The sequence below is a fragment of the Rhipicephalus sanguineus genome, chromosome 8 (genome assembly GCF_013339695.2).
Source record: "Rhipicephalus sanguineus isolate Rsan-2018 chromosome 8, BIME_Rsan_1.4, whole genome shotgun sequence".
In the NCBI taxonomy this organism is placed as follows: domain Eukaryota; kingdom Metazoa; phylum Arthropoda; class Arachnida; order Ixodida; family Ixodidae; genus Rhipicephalus; species Rhipicephalus sanguineus.
The window spans coordinates 31,742,478-31,760,155 of record NC_051183.1 but is presented as its reverse complement, the minus strand read 5'-3'; the positions used below and the strand labels follow the sequence as shown (position 1 = coordinate 31,760,155).

General features: G+C 44.4%; 1 protein-coding gene, 1 long non-coding RNA gene and 1 other non-coding gene across 3 annotated transcripts in view; 2 read left to right on the top strand and 1 right to left on the bottom strand.

Moving 5' to 3' along the window:
• Positions 1-682: 682 nt before the first annotated feature.
• The window catches only part of LOC119401665 (uncharacterized), a 53,912-nt gene continuing 36,916 nt past the window's right edge, over positions 683-17,678 (bottom strand). Inside the window, exon 3 of the long non-coding RNA XR_007417364.1 lies at positions 683-802. This is a non-coding gene — a long non-coding RNA (uncharacterized LOC119401665). The remainder of the gene's footprint in view (positions 803-17,678) is intronic.
• On the top strand, positions 1,126-17,331 carry LOC119401661 (gastric triacylglycerol lipase). Its single transcript, XM_037668578.2, has 9 exons — positions 1,126-1,583; positions 7,500-7,701; positions 8,607-8,721; positions 9,835-9,985; positions 11,514-11,609; positions 12,796-12,951; positions 13,699-13,770; positions 15,437-15,505; positions 16,696-17,331. Exons 1-9 carry the CDS (start codon positions 1,449-1,451, stop codon positions 16,945-16,947), a joined length of 1,248 nt encoding a protein of 415 aa, XP_037524506.1. The 5' UTR covers positions 1,126-1,448; the 3' UTR covers positions 16,948-17,331.
• Trnav-cac (transfer RNA valine (anticodon CAC)) lies at positions 12,110-12,182 on the top strand. Its single transcript has one exon. It is a non-coding gene; the product is annotated as a tRNA-Val (tRNA).

The following is a 17,678-nucleotide window of genomic DNA, read 5'->3' as shown; positions in this document are numbered from 1 at the left end:
TGATTTTCGACGCACCCGGGAGTATCAAGAAGGCGATCGATATCATTGCAGCTAGGTTGAGTCTCCCGCGAAAATAGACCCAGCTTATCTCGACCCGTACGTCGAGGAATGAATAAAGACTCAAAGCTGTCCACATTATCGGATAGTTCCGTTGTAAGGAGAAAAGCGTTCGAAACCTTAAGGCGTACTTTAAATAGTGCTTGGGGACATGAGCGTGTCCTCATGAGTCAAGAAGGCTTGGGCGCTAAAGCACAAAGTGATGCACCAGGCCATAACAGATTTCTAAAGTGTTCGGGAGTAACGTCCAGCAGAGTGACGCAGTTTTCGTGCGCACCAGAAGGCAGGGCGTCTGTATTAGAAATGTGTTTAACGTAGGATATAAAAAAAAGCCAAATAGAAGTAACATCTAATGCCAAACATATTGCTATCGAAATGATGACCAAGAGTAAGCCATATTTATACATGGAAAAGCTGTCTGAATTCAGCCTCATAAGTCTAACACCATCTAAACTGTCCTTTAGAAGGCAACATAGCCCCAGGTGGCATTTCCAGACACAGAAACGCATACGAGACCTACAAAAGAAAGAAGGAAAAAAATGCCGATTATTTCCATATTTATGGCCGAGATGCAGCGAAGCGTGCCTCGGGGGTTTCGCAGCAAAACAAGTAGCAACTTACATTTAAACTTTGCTCATGAATCACTGCAGAGTCGACGTTTAATATGGATCGACATTGACACACCTTCCGAGTTTCGGTACGCAGGAAAGTGAGATCACCTTTTTCCGACGCTTGGGGGAAGTTTCTAACGAGGAAAAAAGTAAGAGGGGGCGGTTATTCGTTCCGGAACGTCTCGAAGAAGTCGTACGTCTTCATTCGCAAGGAACCGAGAAATCACGAGATCTTTCACGCTTGGCCTTTGCGTGCCGAAGACGTCCTAACAGCGTTTTTTTTATTCACACCCATGATTCTTCGCGACTACAATGACGTCACGGTTGGCTGCACACTCTTTTTCCTCCCCCTTCGAAAGGTATCTCTAGCTCGGCTCGATTCTTGTTTGACCTTGGCTATATTTCTAAATCGCTACACGGAAGCAGCTTTCGCGATGGCTCGTGGATCTCCGAGACTCGATCGCGCACCTTTTAGCTGCTGCTGTTGGGCCAGTCTCTCTTCATACGCTACCAGCGTTGAGCCGTGAAGTGACGCTTTGCTTTTCTCTCGACCCCTGACCTGTTTGCGTTTTTTATCTACCTGCGTGTGTGTGTTTCTTTTTTCCATGTGACATGCCAGTTGTGTCAAGTCGTATCGAATAGTCAAGTCGTTGTAGACACCGGTGGTTCTTGTCTATCGACTTGTGTGTCTTTTCTTTTTGGGTGCGACATGCCAGTCGCGTCAAGTCGTACTGAATAGTCAAGTCGTCGTAGACACAGGTGGCCACTGCGTCAACGACAATGGTGTCGCCGGGCGAGGCCGTATCCCGTCTCATCCCGAGCCTCCTGCTGGGAACCGTGAGAACGGCACTGGATTTCCCGTCCGAGCTGGCGAATTTCTACACCGGAAGTGATCCGGACCGATGCACCGGAATCGTAAGTATGTGCTCTGGTGGAATCTTTACCACTATATAGATCACTGTTTGTACTAATTTTGTTGTTAACACGCTGTTAACTTTAGAGGCCCTGAATAGATCTCGAACTGAACTCGGCGCGATCTCGCCGTCGCCGTGCCGTCCCAAGTTGGAGACCATACGTGTGGCTGAGCCTACTCAGCGTCTACTTAGCCGAACTGTTACGCTACCCGTGCGCCACATGTTGTAAATCGCGCTGCATACCACAGCGAGCAGAGTGTGCTAGTGGCGTGATTCGCGCTGTATTGCTGCACATCAAAAGGTCACGTGATCCGCAGGGTTTTGGAGACACGTCACTACAGAGCGGTGTAAAGAGTGGTGGCAAGGAGCGTTCACCTTAGGAAAAGCAAGCGCACTGCCCACTGCAGTGTCACTCCTCGACATGATAGCGTTGATAACAGGAGGGTTGGCGGTCATCGAGCGAGCTGTTTTCACGACACTCTAAGGCGCGTGAGGCCAGACGTGTTTCGTTGATGGGCCATTGTATTTTGTAACTAATGCTGCCAATATAACTTCAAACCTTAGTTTGTGCAAAATTACAATACGTTGCTATGCTGTGTGCGTATTACCAGCCTCATTGGCAGAGCTGCAACTTTTCTGTCATATCGACTATCCCTTTGGTCGGGCACAAATATGCATATTTCTCGTTAATTGACGCGGTGATTCGTTCGAAATCACGCAATGGCACCCACACATTCAGCTGGAACCCAAAGGCGGAGAGACGTTTATTTCCGCACCTAATCATGTTTCAACCAACATGCGTGTGCACAATAATGTTTCAGACCATAGGTACAGACATGCGATATTAAGAAAAAGGATCGACATGCTGTGGGAGTTAGACAACTAACTGGTGTTCTCCTTGTGCTACAGGCGAGCGGGATGCACGATTTTATTGGCGTGTCTCTCAGTTTTTGAGAACACTCAGAGCCTGTCGCCTGCCGATGAAAATCTACGAACTCATCAAGTCTTTTGTCTTTTAGAGTATTTAGATATCTCATTACCTCCCTCACGCAGAGTATATCCTAGGCGAACTTGCCCAATTCGGCAGGAATATATGCGTTTCATTAAACAGCTATTTCTTTCTCATTATCTCACATGTATACAGAACGCTTTTTCTTGTCCGCTGCGGTGGTTGCAGAGCTCGGCTACTATTCCGAAGGTCGAGGGTTCGATCACGGCCGCGGCGGTCGCATCTCGATAGAGGCGAAATGTAGAGGCTCGTGTACTGTGCGATATCAGTTCGCGTTTTAAAGAACACCCTATGGTCAAAACTTTCGGAGCCTTCCGCTACGGCGCCCCTCAAATTGATATCGTGGTTTTGGCATGCTAAACCCCAGATATTATTTAATAACAGTGTGCCGTTAACAGCGGCCATTTTACTGGAGCGTGGTCCTGGGCGTTTTATTGGAATAAGTTTTGACATATGGGAGCACTCTTTCCATACATTTTCCAGTTTCGCAGAACACGATTTCGCGGAAATAACAGAAAATTTGAGGAAAATTTTCAGTTGTAGCTGCAATTTATGGAACGAGGGTACAAGGGTGCACATCCTGGAACTCAAGCCAGTATCTTTCCAGGACACGTTCGCTCGTGCTGAAGACTCAGTAGCGTTCCAGCACACCTGGAAACGAGGATGCGTGCGCACACGAACGGACGTGAAGGATCCGCTTTTCCTAACCTCAGCCACCTGATCGGCAATCTCGATGCTTTCTTCATCGTGGTGCAACCCCATGTTTCAACGTCTTTCCGGTAGAGACACCCCCGAAACGTGCGGTCACTTACACAAGCCAGCTCCCCGAACAGATTCAATGAAGCCTTCTCCGTGTCACAGCATCGAGTTCGCCACCCGTACGACGCCGTGTTCCGTTCTGTTTGCCCCGGAAGGGACTCCCGTTGGTAAACGACCCAGAGTGTAAGAAGTGTGTCAGTTGCATGTCCCTGAAGTCATCGCACGCGCAATGAACTAGGTGGATGTGTTACGGAAACAGAAACGCCCTTTTTTTCTGAGACACGTGAATGCGCCCGATTGCCAGTGCGGATGAAAGGGCACGTTTCGTTTCGTGTGTGCTGGCTTGCGAGTGTGTGCTTCTCTGTATGATGTACTGTTTCATGGAGAGTTCAGCTTGTGAGAGCAGCCGGTAGATAGATAGATAGATAGATAGATAGATAGATAGATAGATAGATAGATAGATAGATAGATAGATAGATAGATAGATAGATAGATAGATAGATAGATAGATAGATAGATAGATAGATGAAGAAAATGAAAGGCAGGGAGATCAAGGAGACAGTCCTCTAGCCTGCTACCCTATCGAGGAAAGATATCCACCCTGAGCCAACGTCTACCTTTAGCTCTAAAAGACAAAAAAGGTAGAGCTGTATTAGGAAATGACAGCTTTACAATATAAGTTTGAGCAAAAGCAATAGGTAGTGTCCCTGTCTACGCTTCACCCATAATTATCATGTTATCGCTGCGAATGACACTAACTGTGCCGAGTGGCAGATCATTGACATGTTCGTACTTGGGAAGGTTTACCGTGAGGCATGCAAGAAGATCACGCGGATGGCGATCAGTAATCATGAAAATTTATGATGCCATAGAACTATATCTCTCAAGTGAATAACACGGGTAGTCTTTAGGTCATTTCTTTACGCTTTGGTGTAACGAGGTGGCTGGGTGGCAGTGTTACGGAGCGAACACTGGCTCATCGACTAACCACAGTTACAGAGTTACCGCTCGGCCCTGTAGAGGCGCCTACACGATTCGATACGTGTTGCCAATTATTCTTCTAGCAGATTATATACCGACATAATTTCGTATCTTTTCTGCACGGCAATAATAATTGCGTATACATTCCGGACAGCCTTCTATATGTCCTCAATATCGAAGCTTCCGAAAGTTGGCCGTAGACTTACGCGAGTTATGACGTCATTCAAACGGAAGTCAATCTGACCTAGGCCGATGAATGTGTTAGCATTGTCCGCGTAGCTATTGTGTCTGCGTGCGTTTTCTTCAACGAAAGACATGGCGCAACCGGAAACAACGCGCCTTTCGCTGCCGGCTGTTCTGTGCTAATACCTCTTCGCTGATACAATCGCTTTAGGAATAATGGAGAGATTATAAGCACGTGCCTATCACAGTGCGTAGTTCATGAAAACATCCTCCGTATGGCATGCGGCCATAAGTATTGGATCACGACGGATCAACGCGCGTGCGGCTTGGCACGGAGATGGCCGCGCTTTTTGTACGATTGCTATAGATGTTAGAATGAAAGAGAAAGGTCATGGTTAAGTATCACTTGTTTATAACCACAGCTGTACTCCAGAAGGTTGCCAAGGGTGGGGGGCCGGTGGCGTTCTTTATGGTGGAATGAAGAAGAATGTTTAAGAAAGCACCATTAGGGACATGGTAGCGAGAAGAATAACACCTTATGTTTTATCGCTGCTTGGCATTTTGCTCCAAAGGCTGCTCCAAAAAACGTAATTCTTTCATGTCGAAACATCCAAGTATCCTTTTTGGAACAGCGCAAAAGACGAAATACACAGAAGAAGACTTAACAACACGAGTCTGTTGTTAAATCTTCTTCTGTGTCTTTCACCTTTGGCAATGTTCCAAAGTGAACCGGAACCAACTAGCCCAACTCTCCCTTTTGATCCAAGTATCCCGCTCATAGATGAACAGAACGTACAACAAAATCCGTAAGACCATAGGCAGGCGTTGGTGACGTCACCAAACCCTGAGGACCATGCTCCGGCTGGTAGAAAGGGTTCGGTCATCGGGTGCAAGCCATGGCTACCTGAAATAAGGAAGTCACCCACTTCTGGGCGAAGAGAGCGCGCGTACCGGTACGTCACCGTACGTCACCCACGTGTTGCCACTGCGAATGTAAATTGTGTGACGTAAAGTGTATATATATACAAATGTATGTATTTGGTTCCTCTTTAATGCTCTTCTATTTTAATCCTCTTGTTATGATTCGTATATCGTCTTGAGTTCTGGATTCCGTTTTCCCTTCATTTCGTTTTCGTTTTTCGTCGTGCCGGTGTTCAGTTTCGATTTTGGTTTTGTGTAGCGTGACGGACGCCGACAAGGCTAGGCCCTAAGGCGCTTTGCCCCTAAAAATGTTTAATTCTCTCTTTTTCGAGAGAGAGAATGAAAGTTACAGGAAATACAGTGAAATTAACCAAAGAAACTCCCATCTGCAATTGGTTTCAATTCAATTGTGATAAGAAACTACGACAAGGAAATGTACGAATGACACACATACTGCGCGCATGGCGTTGGGCGTGTGTGCAAGGGAAATCAAAATAATTAATTTGGTTGTTGCTGGTAGATCAACGGTGCAGCACTGATGAACACGATGTTGTGGATTTGCTCCTAGCCGTGGTCACTGCACTCCAGTGAAGGTGCTATGAAAAAAAAACAACAAAAAAACATAACTGTACGATAAATAGAGTGGCGAAAATGATACGCAGACTCCGAGACGGCGTCTCTCGTAGCCATAAGAGCGTTTTCTTGAAGCGAAGCGCCATAAAGTGAAGTAATTTGCATTCAAAGAAATAACTCGGGTATATACATAGTGTAACGCCTTATACAGCCGCAAAAAGCTAACGCGACACGATATCTTAAGTGTGAGTGAAATCACGTGGTTCGCTTACGACGAAGAAATACATTCATGAAAACATTAAAGCGCGTTGAGCTGCTCCCTTCCTTGGCGCAGGGGTGAGATAACGCTACGTTTCCGGTGCGTAGAAGAAAGTCATGAAAATCCCCGTGACACACACTGAGTTCTCAGAGATCAAGCAGCGCTGAAATATGTAGAAAAACGACTGCGTTTCCTTTACCAGTAGGCGTCGCCTTAAAAGAAGCACAACAAGTTAACACGTTCACACAAGGAGGAAAACACTGCACACGTTCGTGGCATAGACAAACCATCAAATCGACTTTCCTAGACCTTGATTTGGAAAGAAGACTGACAACATGCACAGGGCCTTGGAGCTGTCGTTTCTTTCTTCCTTTTTCCGTGATGACTCAGAGCTTATACGGCGGATTGGCTTTTGCTCAATGAAATGAATGTGCTCTTTATAACGCAGTCAAAGCTTATGGAATAACATCGTGGTATTTCCCATCCTCGTCACTCATTTCGTAAAGATGCGATGCTCTGGTGGTTAAGCGCGAATAAAACTATAAAAAAAGGCCAATGACGAATTGTTGTTGTTGTAAAGCAACGTTTCCAAGGCGTCATGACTTAAGTTAGTGTATCTGACGCAGGTGACTCAATGTGCACGAAAGCAATCAAACCACAAACAATAATAACGCAAACGAATCAATCTATTTTGATGACGCATCTTGCATACATTTGTACTGTAGAGAAAGCGACAAAGAGAGAGAGAGAGAGAAGCAAGGAAAGACAGGGAGGTTAACCAGACGCACGTCTGGTTTGTACCCTGCACTATATCGCTGCATTAAACTGCCTAGGTGGGATGAGTCCCATGGACTGATTTATTTGCTATTGCATCACAAAAGAAGTGCAACATCAGCAGCAAGAAAAAAAAAATATGAAGTAGGGAGTATGGGCCGTTTGAGTGGTTGGCTTGATCTCTTAAAATGTGATGTGTAACTGGGAAGAGAGAAGGCAGCAGAGGATGACAGCAATGTCGTCCTCCCTTTACTTCAGCTGCATAGCCAGAAATTTTTTTCGGAAAGGGGGGGTGGGTTCAACCATACTTTACGTATGTACGTGCGTGCGTTTGTATGTGTGCGTGTATATGTACACGTACAAAATCTAAAAATTCCCTATTCCGGTAGCCAAGGGGAAGGGTAGTTGAACTGCTACGCGCCTGCTTTACTCCCTTTCTCTCCCTCTTCCTCATGCAGGAGCAACTGATTAGAAGCAAGGGTTACCCTTTCGAGCGCCATAATGCGATTACGAGTGATGGCTACATCATCGAAATGCACCGGATACCCCACGGCCTGGAAGACTGCAAAGAACCGTGCCACAGACAACCCATCCTCCTCATGAGTGGTCTACTCGGTGACTCGTCAAATTTCGTGCTGGACTTCCCTAAGCAATCAATCGGTAAGATACGTGATCACGTTTTGTCATTGAGTTAATTAATTAATTAGTGTCTTCTCGATAATTTTTTCAGCTGTGTCAGCTTAGTGAATCAATAAGAACACAGAATCCCTCATGCACTCGCCTAAAACGACTCCAAGGCGAAAGCCATCTCCTTTTTCTTCTCAGCCAATGTACTGATCTTCCATGGCCCCCTACATAAGCTTTCGGCACCTAACATGGTTTTGCAATGCCTCCCAGATCGTAGGCATTGAACATTTTCTGCATCTCACCTGGTTTTGTACTGTCTCCGGAATCGGCCCTCCTTTGACCAAGCTAATATGTCATCATGACGTCATCACGTGACGTCATGGTGACAAGGTGACGTCATCACCTGATGATTTTTTGCATCACTTGTGTTGACTTTGCCTATGCCGACGGTAAATTTTTGCGTTTGGTGAGGCATCTAAGGCTTTCGCCTTAATATAACTGCCGCCTTCCGAAACACTGCGAGATTCAAGCCTCGGCTACAGGTACCGACATGAATTGCTTCGTAACCTGTCACACACAAGTTCATGAGCGAAACGTCGGAGTGTGCTGCCCACTGCCCTCGGTCTAGTCTTTATATACAACTTGAATCACAAGCAAGTCCACCCGCATTTGTGAGCACATTGACAAAACGTCGCATGACATGACACAGTTTTTGTATTTGGTTCCCCAATAAAATACACTGATTCAGCCATCTTATTGAGGCTACGTCCCGCGAAGCCTAGAGGCAGGTAGGTAGGTAGTAAACTTTATTAAGCTCCAGAAGAAAATACACCCCGTTTTTATATGGGTAAGACTGCGGGCTGCTGCCAAGCCCAAAGAAAAAAAAATAGGATTAACGTCCAACTTACATCTGTACCTCATGCATGTTGCATCTGCAGGTTACGTGTTGGCCGACAACAAATACGACGTGTGGATGGGAAACGTACGCGGAAATACGTACGGCAAGCGTCACAGGAAGTACAACAAGCGTTCCAAAAGATTCTGGAATTTTTCGTAAGTTGTTTTGCTTTTCTTTTCGTCAATGCATGTAATGCTCTTTTTATTTTAGCTTGTCATTCTGTGTACCGACCTGCACTTTATAGACCATAAGAGGTACAGACATTTAGGTCCATCAGAATTGGTGTATTTTCAATGGATGGTGCGACGTTTTGGTGACACTTTTCACTTCCTCGGAATACTTCCAGAACATTGGAATGACGATGAACGTCATTCATTACTATGAGTAATTAGGGAATGAAAATTTTGATATTCGTGATATCTATACTTTATGGATTGCAGGTGCACTGTTATTCTCCGATTACCAGTATTATTTATGTACTCCTAACACAATTTCTTGACGTGGATTGATTTCCTGAATTTCGTATTCATTTCCTGCAACTAAATGACAAATCCGCTTAGTAAACACCCTACTATGTGAGTATTGTGGTAAGAAAACGGCTAATTAACAGGAAGATAATAAACATATACATATAAATAAAAAGAACAGAACGCTTCACAATTGTCCAAAAGCAAAAACCTCTACATTGTAAATATGTAGCACTGAACACATGACAAATTATGTAGAGCTAGTTATATATTATAGAGCCACAACAAGACCTTTGACAAGTGTTACAGTGCCGTAGTCTTCTCGAGTTAGGTTAATTCGCATCAATGTGCCCTAGAAGTTAAATCGATCTCAAAAACTCATCAGGCCACACGATAATGTCATCGTTAAAGTCCCTAGATTTTTCGCTTTTAAATCTATGGACTTTAGTCATCGTGAGTAAAAGTACAATGGCATAAGTGACTCTATGAGTACTGCGCGATTCCCAGGACATTGCGAAATATTATAAAGATACAAGATGTGGTTTAAATAATGGTGTTCTTACAACGATGTTTCTTAATGGCGTTCCCAACTTTGCGTTTTGTTGGTACCCGTGCGTACACCTTTCAACATGCATGCAGCAAAATCAAAAGAGTTGAATGATATGAGTGACAATGTCGTGCCATCGATTTGAGGTGCATGAAGGAATTTTTGATGCACAGAAAGCGTCAAACTTAAGATTCTGTGCAAATAAACGTCACAAGCTTATCTGCTGTTCTACAATATACAAACCACTGCCTCAGGTTCCACGAACATTCTAAGTACGACCTGCCGGCCCAGATCGAATACATCCTCAAGAAGACTGGCAGAAAGGATCTGCTGTACTTGGGAGTCTCTCAGGGCACGCTGCTGTTCTTCACCATGATGTCTGAGAGGCCGCAGTACAACGAAAAAGTGAGGACTCGCGAAACGTCACCGACCCCTATGAAAGTATTCCTGCTTTATGCATCGAATGAGAAGTTATGAAATCTCGCAAAGCATTTCACACATACCAGTAAAAACTGTGAAATCTAAAGCGACCTTTGGCACTCGCTAACTGGTGTCGTATGAAAGCCATATGTCATAAATGATTTCTAGCTAACTTTTGAAAGACAGTTGTCAATTCGCGGCATGCTGAATTTAAGCTCATAAACTCGTATAAGCACAAAATTCAAACCAAGAAGTCACTTCTGTACTTAGAGGAAGTGTAGATGCGTTGGTCTGCGAGAACGCACTCAATGCTCGAAACATCGACAGTGGGTTACGAAGGGGGGCTAGTTAGGAGTTTAATTCGAGCGTGGGGGTGGGGGGGGGTGTAAGGAAGTGAGTTAACGCCCCATTGTGCATGTGTAACATAGATACATGCAATATGGTAAACAATTCTGTCGAATTCAGTCTTAAGGAAACAGCCACTTTCAAAATAAAGAAAAATTTGACAGCGGCTATTTCATACACCATACGAAAATTTGGGATCAAGAAATGGCAAAAACCACAACTTACACAAAAGGCACACAACGCCCAGAGAAAGTGGTTGCTTGTAGGGCAGATAGCTGAAATAAATATATACGCAGGTATATTTAATATATCTAGGGAAACTTCGACGCATAATTTCTGTGCTTGGTGTCGTGTGTCCGTTTATATATGCTTCGTATTGAATTTCGTCCTTTTCACCAAAATTTAGGCATGTCTTAACAGCTTTCAAATCACTATAGACGTCATCAGAAGAAGTGCCGGCCTCGTTATTAAAGAGACACTAAAGTGAAACATTGAATCAGTTTAGATTGATAAATTGAGTTCTGAGAACTCTAATTTCGCTAATTTCACCATCATAGGTTTATGAATAGAGGAGAAAATCAAAGTCAGATTCTCGTTTTTAAATTTCGAGCCGTAATCTCCGTGCTTGACGTCAGGGATTTCAAAACGTATTTTTCGTAATTTGGCGGCGTTGGCTCATGATAAATTTCTTCAAACTTGATATGTTAAGTCTATGGCCCCTTCAGAGGACAATGCACTTCATTTTTAGTGTTTAAGGCCCACGTAGGGCTTTGTAGATGCCGTCAAAATCTATGACGCCACGGCGTTTGGTGCGAGAATTTCAATATGGCGTCGCCACCCACAGTTCCTTCTTGCGCGTTTTCTCAGCGTATTCTCGCGGCAAGCGTAGTCGTTTTGATATTGTGGAAGAGTAATTTACTAATACGAGAAAAATCGTTTTTCTCTTTAGTGTCCCTTTAATATTTTGTCTAACAAAGTCAAATTAGCGCGAATGAAGACGTACACAAAGACGAGGCAAACGAGGATAGGCGCTGCGATCAACATGTTGATGAGCGATGATGAACGATCACTCATACAATCAATATTTGACAAGTGCAATCAGTATTTCTTTTATTTCTGTGTTTTAATGCCTTATTTACTCGTAGACTTCTTGACGGACATGATGCAGGTGAAGGCGTTCGCGGGCCTGGCTCCATTCAACAAGCTGTCCCACATGAACGTCGACTCCCTCGCAATGCTGATGCCTTTCGCTGATCAGGGATTGGTGAGTTCATATTTCACTCAAGGATCGCATTTCATTGTCCACATTGTTCAATACAACAGCTGGAACTTTTACTAGCCTTGCTATAAAATAAAAAAGAAAAATGTAATTGGCACCTGTCGTTAACTAATGAAAATGAATCTCGGAGGCCACGTTTTCAACTCGCTGCGGGCACCAGATGTGGTACAACTTCCGTGCTTTTTAAACATCACGTACTCGTTGGAAATGGCGTAAACGATGGTAAATTCGATATTTCTTCGCGGCATACTGGGGAACTAACAGTAGCAAGTGTTATAGCATTGAACAACCCAGACCAGAACAATGGAACCTTACAGTGAAATTGTGAGCAACATTTCAACGATGTGCGCTAAACACTGTGCTAAAAATGATTTTGGTGGTATAAACGCAAATGGCTGTGAAAATTTTGGGCACATTGTTTTTTTATATTGCTATATTTTTTAGACATAGTGAAAACATTTTCTAAAAGCACGATTGCCATGCCCGTTTCCGTGGTGTAGTGGTTATCACGTGCGCCTCACACGCGCAAGGTCCCCGGTTCGATCCCGGGCGGAAACAATTTTTTTTTTCTTTTCCCAAAGTTTTTCTTTTTTTAGCTTATTTGAAGTATAGGGTCCCTTTGCACGAGAAATGTAAACAAAATAAAAAAGATGACCTAAATTGCAAATGTACGGAGGAAACGTGAGCTTCAAAATATTGTATAATTGCTTAAGGAAAACTGTATAATTGCACGTGGGAATAAAGGTGTGCAGCCGCATGACCTATATGTACGATTGAAATTTTTTTAACCATGTGGATTTAACCAGTACAATTGAGTGAGAAGAAAATCAAGATGTGTTTCGGCTTCGAGCTTTCTTACGTGAATGAGTAAGGGACCGTGTGACTTATTCTTATTTGAAATTAGGTTGTTCAAGTAGTCAAAGTTCTTGCTGGACTTAATGACTATGGTATCATATATCAAGAGCCATAGCACGCGTGCTAATGTACTGACTACATAGAAAATAAACTTGAATTGTAATTCTTGGCATGTCCCGTGGTTTCCTCTTTTATTTCCTTTATGGGGCAACGCTGTCCGCAATGGACGAGCCTGTTACCGTATTGCCGAACGTATTGCTTCGCACAAACACGTGGTAAGTGCTGAACATCTGTGTTGATTCTAATGTGCACGCAGCGCATGGCTTACGCCCTCGGAACGTACGAGATCATGCCCCGGGGATTCCCTTTGCTGCTGCCGCTGGCACGAAGCTTCTGCGCCTTGCCAACGAGAGCCATCTGTTCCTTACTCGGAGACGAGTTTGGCAACCTCGGCAGCAAGTACATGAACATGGTAATCGCATAAACCTACAAACTAAGCCTTGTTTGTTACTCTACCTAACGAGCCAATAACACAGGAAATTATGTGTTTCCTCATCATATTAAAAGTGAAATTGTATCGGCGCATATTAGCACTTAGCACATACTCCTGCATGAGTGTTTATGATTTATTACTTGGTTGATTTAGCTTTCCTTATAGCAAATGCGGGACACGCAAATTTGTTATCGCTGCTTTCGCGCATCGTATATTTAAGCATGCTTGCGCAATGCGCTTTTTTGCCGGCACTTTTTCAATGTACATTCGGTCGAGGGTATTTTTTACTGTGGAAGATTTACTGTATGTGCAGAAGGAAGTGACGCACTTGTTGCAAGCATTTCAACGTTCAACCAAATAAATCACTTATTCAGCGATGAAGTGATTACAGAGTACGAGCATATATTTAGGTGATTGCAATACAGACGTGTTGAAGATCGCCTTCGGATGTCTTCTTTTAGGAGCGGGCATAAAATAGGCTGTTGCTGATAATCATGATAACAGTGAAAAAAAAAAAAATGTTTTGCAGACACAGCGGAATGGCTATATCTCTAGTGGCTAATGCTTCGTTTTCTTTTACAAATAGGCTCACACTAAGCATTTTAAACCTATATTATCAAGGTTGCCTTATGTGCACCCGTCGTAATTAAAAACCTTATGAACAAGGACAATCGTTTGCGATATGGTTCTGCAACCAAAGTTGAGCTTTTCCTGTATCCTTTTCAGTCGCGTATTCCTGTCTACCTCTGCCATGTGCCCGCCGGAACTTCACTGAAGAACATCGTTCACTATTCCCAGGTATGTTTACAAAGTGCAAACAAGTTTAGCGTTCAGTTGCTTTCCGTAACAACAGTATTTCGAACTTCCCAGTTCTCTGAGGGCCACGTCGTAGCTAAATAAAATGGCGGTTGCGAATAACATAACGTTCTAGTAAGCCCATCGCTCGTACAGCGACAACGTGCGAGTCTCTTTCACATTCAGTTAAAGTTGAAACGACCTGAACATGTGAAGAAATACTGACAAGCGTCAGAGCGTCGTCAGAACTGTTCTAATATGTTTGTAGTCGCAAACAATCTGATTTATGCTAGCAGGAGGTGGACATGTCATGGCGTATGACATATCCGTTTGATCCATTCTTCTTGCTATTGATTGCTGCGGATTGTGCAGGCGAGCTTGAGCACAAGGCGCTCTTCACGGTTGCTTACTTTTTATGAGCAACAACATCGTATCTAGCTTTGCTCCAACTAGTTGTGGTAAAGTTTTCCTCGGTCAATACGCCGAAATTATGCGTCGGTCATTTTTAATTGCAAAGAACAAAAAAAACGTGGGGTTGTGGACGACGCTGGTGCAGTAGGAGGAATAACAGCATACATTTCTAATACAGACGAGTCCCAGCAATTGAGCTCATATTTTATGAGCAGTCGGGAATGAGATATGTTGTTTAAAGTATAAGAAAGATGTAAGAAACAAAGGGTTTGAATTCAAAAATATTTTCGCGTATGAGTGCTGTTTGTCACTTGGTGGTTGCCTCCGTCAAAGAGATTTACGACACTAGGTTTGAAAGGTGGCTGTTGCTGTTTGTGGCGAATGGTTTTGTAAAATTTGTAAATTTTGTAAAAACTGAAGCGAATGATACGTCGACAGGCAGGTGAAAATAATGCAGAACGGATAACTGAAAGCTAAGGGACGTAAAATACCACCGTCCCTTGAGCCCGTGCAGCGGGTTGGGGATCCTCCAGGCGTCTTAAGCTCCGCACCACAGTGGCACTATAAGACCACTACGAAGCCCGGCTGTACCCATTTGCAACCGCTGGGTGGGCGGCCGGCACCGGGGATCGAACCCGGCACCTCCCATATTGGATGCTGACACCCAAGCGTTTCGCCACCAATTCGGTTAAAATACCACCGTGGTCTCCTGTTCGTCTATAAGCGATGCTTAGCATTTTGGCCAAACTGTCTTTCTAGATCATACCACGGCCTTCGAGTGATGCCAGATCTCGAAGGCCTTACTTCTACTCTGGGTTATTTGAAAGCTGCCATCACGTATCCGCATCACGCATCGCGCAAACGAAAGCTAACATCCTTCGTTACCGGTCTTTGAGAAATAGTTGCGCGCGGATGAATTATAAACCGGAAAAAAATTCACGAAATTATGTTGCTACATAATGAAGTTAAGTGAGCTGGGCACTATTGATCGATACCAGTCATTCGAGTTCAGATGGCATAAAACGTATGTATAAAAAGTCACATATTTAAGTGCACTAGAGCACCCTCGGAACCACAATAGCATTTTGTAAAAACGCTGTCTCCGGCGACGCTCCCTGTTCAATGATTTCTCATCGCTTGAAGTCTCCATCTCCCCGTTTACTTATGTCTTGTTTGCATATATTTAAGTGTGATTTTGCTTCAAACGCACTTATGCTTGAAACATTCGTTTTTATTTGTTTCTATGCGAAACACGCAGCTTGTCAAGTCCAAGAAAGCAACCAAGTTTGACTACGGCCCGCTTGATAACAAGATCTATTACGGTCAGGTGAGCAGTACAAAAGATGACTTCATCGCATTTATTTTGTTATAACAATGTGTCCTAGCTACGACGGGGAAAGTTGTGCAAGAAAACTGCTTACGAGATACGAAATCGGGCGCATCGCGGTTTTCTGTCAGCATCGAAGTCGTCCGCAAGCTGGGGCACACAGTGGTAGATCTGCACGCCGTGTTGAGCTTGTGGTTGCAGGTTTGTTCCCAGCCATGTCTTCCGCAAATATCTGAGGGCGAAATGCAAGAAGATCAAAAGTGTTCCGGGGCCTTCCATTATGACGTGCTTCACAACTATATTGCAATTTCGGCACATGAAAGCCCGGTGATTTTCTCTTTGGCATGCTGGAGCATATAGTAATTGAGCTATAATTGTTTAACTGAATGGCCAGTGGAGATTATGCAATAACTAAGCAACTGATGTAACAGAATAGGTAGGAGAAACTTTATTTCGTCACCGTTACGTAGGTTGATTTGCCCTTGTTTATCCAGGCTGGCTGGCGACATCCTGAGCTCGTTATGAGGCCTAGAGTTCGGCGTCAGGCTGGAATTAGAACAGCACCGCCTACCATATTTCAGGTTCAGGAGAGTACGTGAGGTTAGAGGGAGGCTTGTAGACCATAAGGTCTGATATTACGTGATTCATTATTGCTAGTTCCCCACAGAGCCTACAGAATGGGCTCACTTGACCGAGTTATATGTAGGAATATATGTGCAGGTTTTGGCAGGAGTTGGTTTGCAGTCGCTGCATTGTGAGTTCTTAAGCCCGAACGCTGAATCCTTCACGTTCCAAAACGTAACGTCCAAAAGTGCACAGGGCACTTCACTTATCTTTTTTTGCGCTTCGGAGCTGACGTAACAAAAAGTCGTACAGAAGAGGGAATGGTTAATTAGCTCTCACTACAATGTCACCAAGAAGAAGAAATGGGCATGGGCAGGGCATGTATCGCGTAGGCAAGATAACCGCTGGTCATTAGGTGTAAAAGACTGGATTCCAGAAAAGGCAGGCGTGCATTGGAGAGGCAGGACGCTAGGCGAAAAGATGAGGTTAAGAAGTTTGTGGGGATAATGTGGCGGCAGGAAGCAAAGGACCGTGTTAATTGGCGAAACATGGGAAAAGCATTTGCCCTGCAGTGGGCGTAGTCAGGCTGGTGTTGACGATGACGATGTAATATGTACGTCCTGCAGGAGGAGCCACCAGAATACCAGATAAGCAACGTGATGACCGACGTGGGACTCTTCTGGAGTCGCGGTGATCAGATCGTGCCGCCTGCTAATGTGCGCGAGCTCATCGAGGACCTGGGACCATGGGTCAAGAAGAACCACTTCATCGACGACCCCTACTACACGCACGTGCACTTTGCCATGGCACTGAACAACCCGACGAAGTTGTACAAGGACCTGCTACAGTTTCTGGATAAATACGCGACGTCTTCCTAGGACTGCGAGTTATTATAGCTTGTATATACAATGCCGTACGCTATAAGCCGTCGGTGCAGTGCACATATGAAAAGAACGGAACTGCGTCGTCAGTAACGAAAGGTTTGAAGCATTGAACATTCGGAGGCAGTACTTGTGGAGCTCTCCAATTGTCTTTTGGAGCTCACAGCATTTCCCATCGATGACATTGTAGCATACAATGCTGTAGGGCTATAAAGCAAGTTGGCGCAGTGCATACATGGAAAGAACCGAACCATGTCATCAACACCGAGAGGATTGGAGCATTGAACATTCGAAGGCAGTGCTCCTAGAGCGCTCCAACGGTTGTTGGGAGCACTCGACGTTTTCTTCGGGTGAAAGAAATATGGAAGAAAGCCAATTTCTAAATTTAAGGATGTACTTCGAGTGCACCCACAACCATAACGTGTTCCGTTTACGTCATGAGGCCGTGACGCGCATATGAGCTTGACTGGGAAGTTGCTTTGAAGAGCTGCGTTAACTGTAGACGTTTCTGCGCTCAGTAAAGTCGAATAAAAGCAAAGGGTAGAGACAAGCGCAAATAAATTTACGCCCGCGTTTGTCTACCGTATACTTCTCGTCTTCCTGTTTATGCGCAAAACGTCTTCATTGATGGAATGCCACCAACTCTCTCAAGCCAATATTCTCCTCTGCTGCGTTAACTGCTGTATGTAGGCCACAATGGAGCAGTCACAATATTCACAGCAGTCGCA

What these genes read in the sequence shown, in the direction of transcription:
- LOC119401661 (XM_037668578.2), top strand. Translation starts at nt 1,449, where the DNA reads ATGGTGTCGCCGGGCGAGGCCGTATCCCGTCTCATCCCGAGCCTCCTG. An exon ending in CGGACCGATGCACCGGAATC is followed by an intron (nt 1,584 to 7,499) that starts GTAAGTATGTGC and finishes TTCCTCATGCAG; the next exon opens with GAGCAACTGATTAGAAGCAA. An exon ending in CTTTCGCTGATCAGGGATTG is followed by an intron (nt 11,610 to 12,795) that starts GTGAGTTCATAT and finishes ATGTGCACGCAG; the next exon opens with CGCATGGCTTACGCCCTCGG.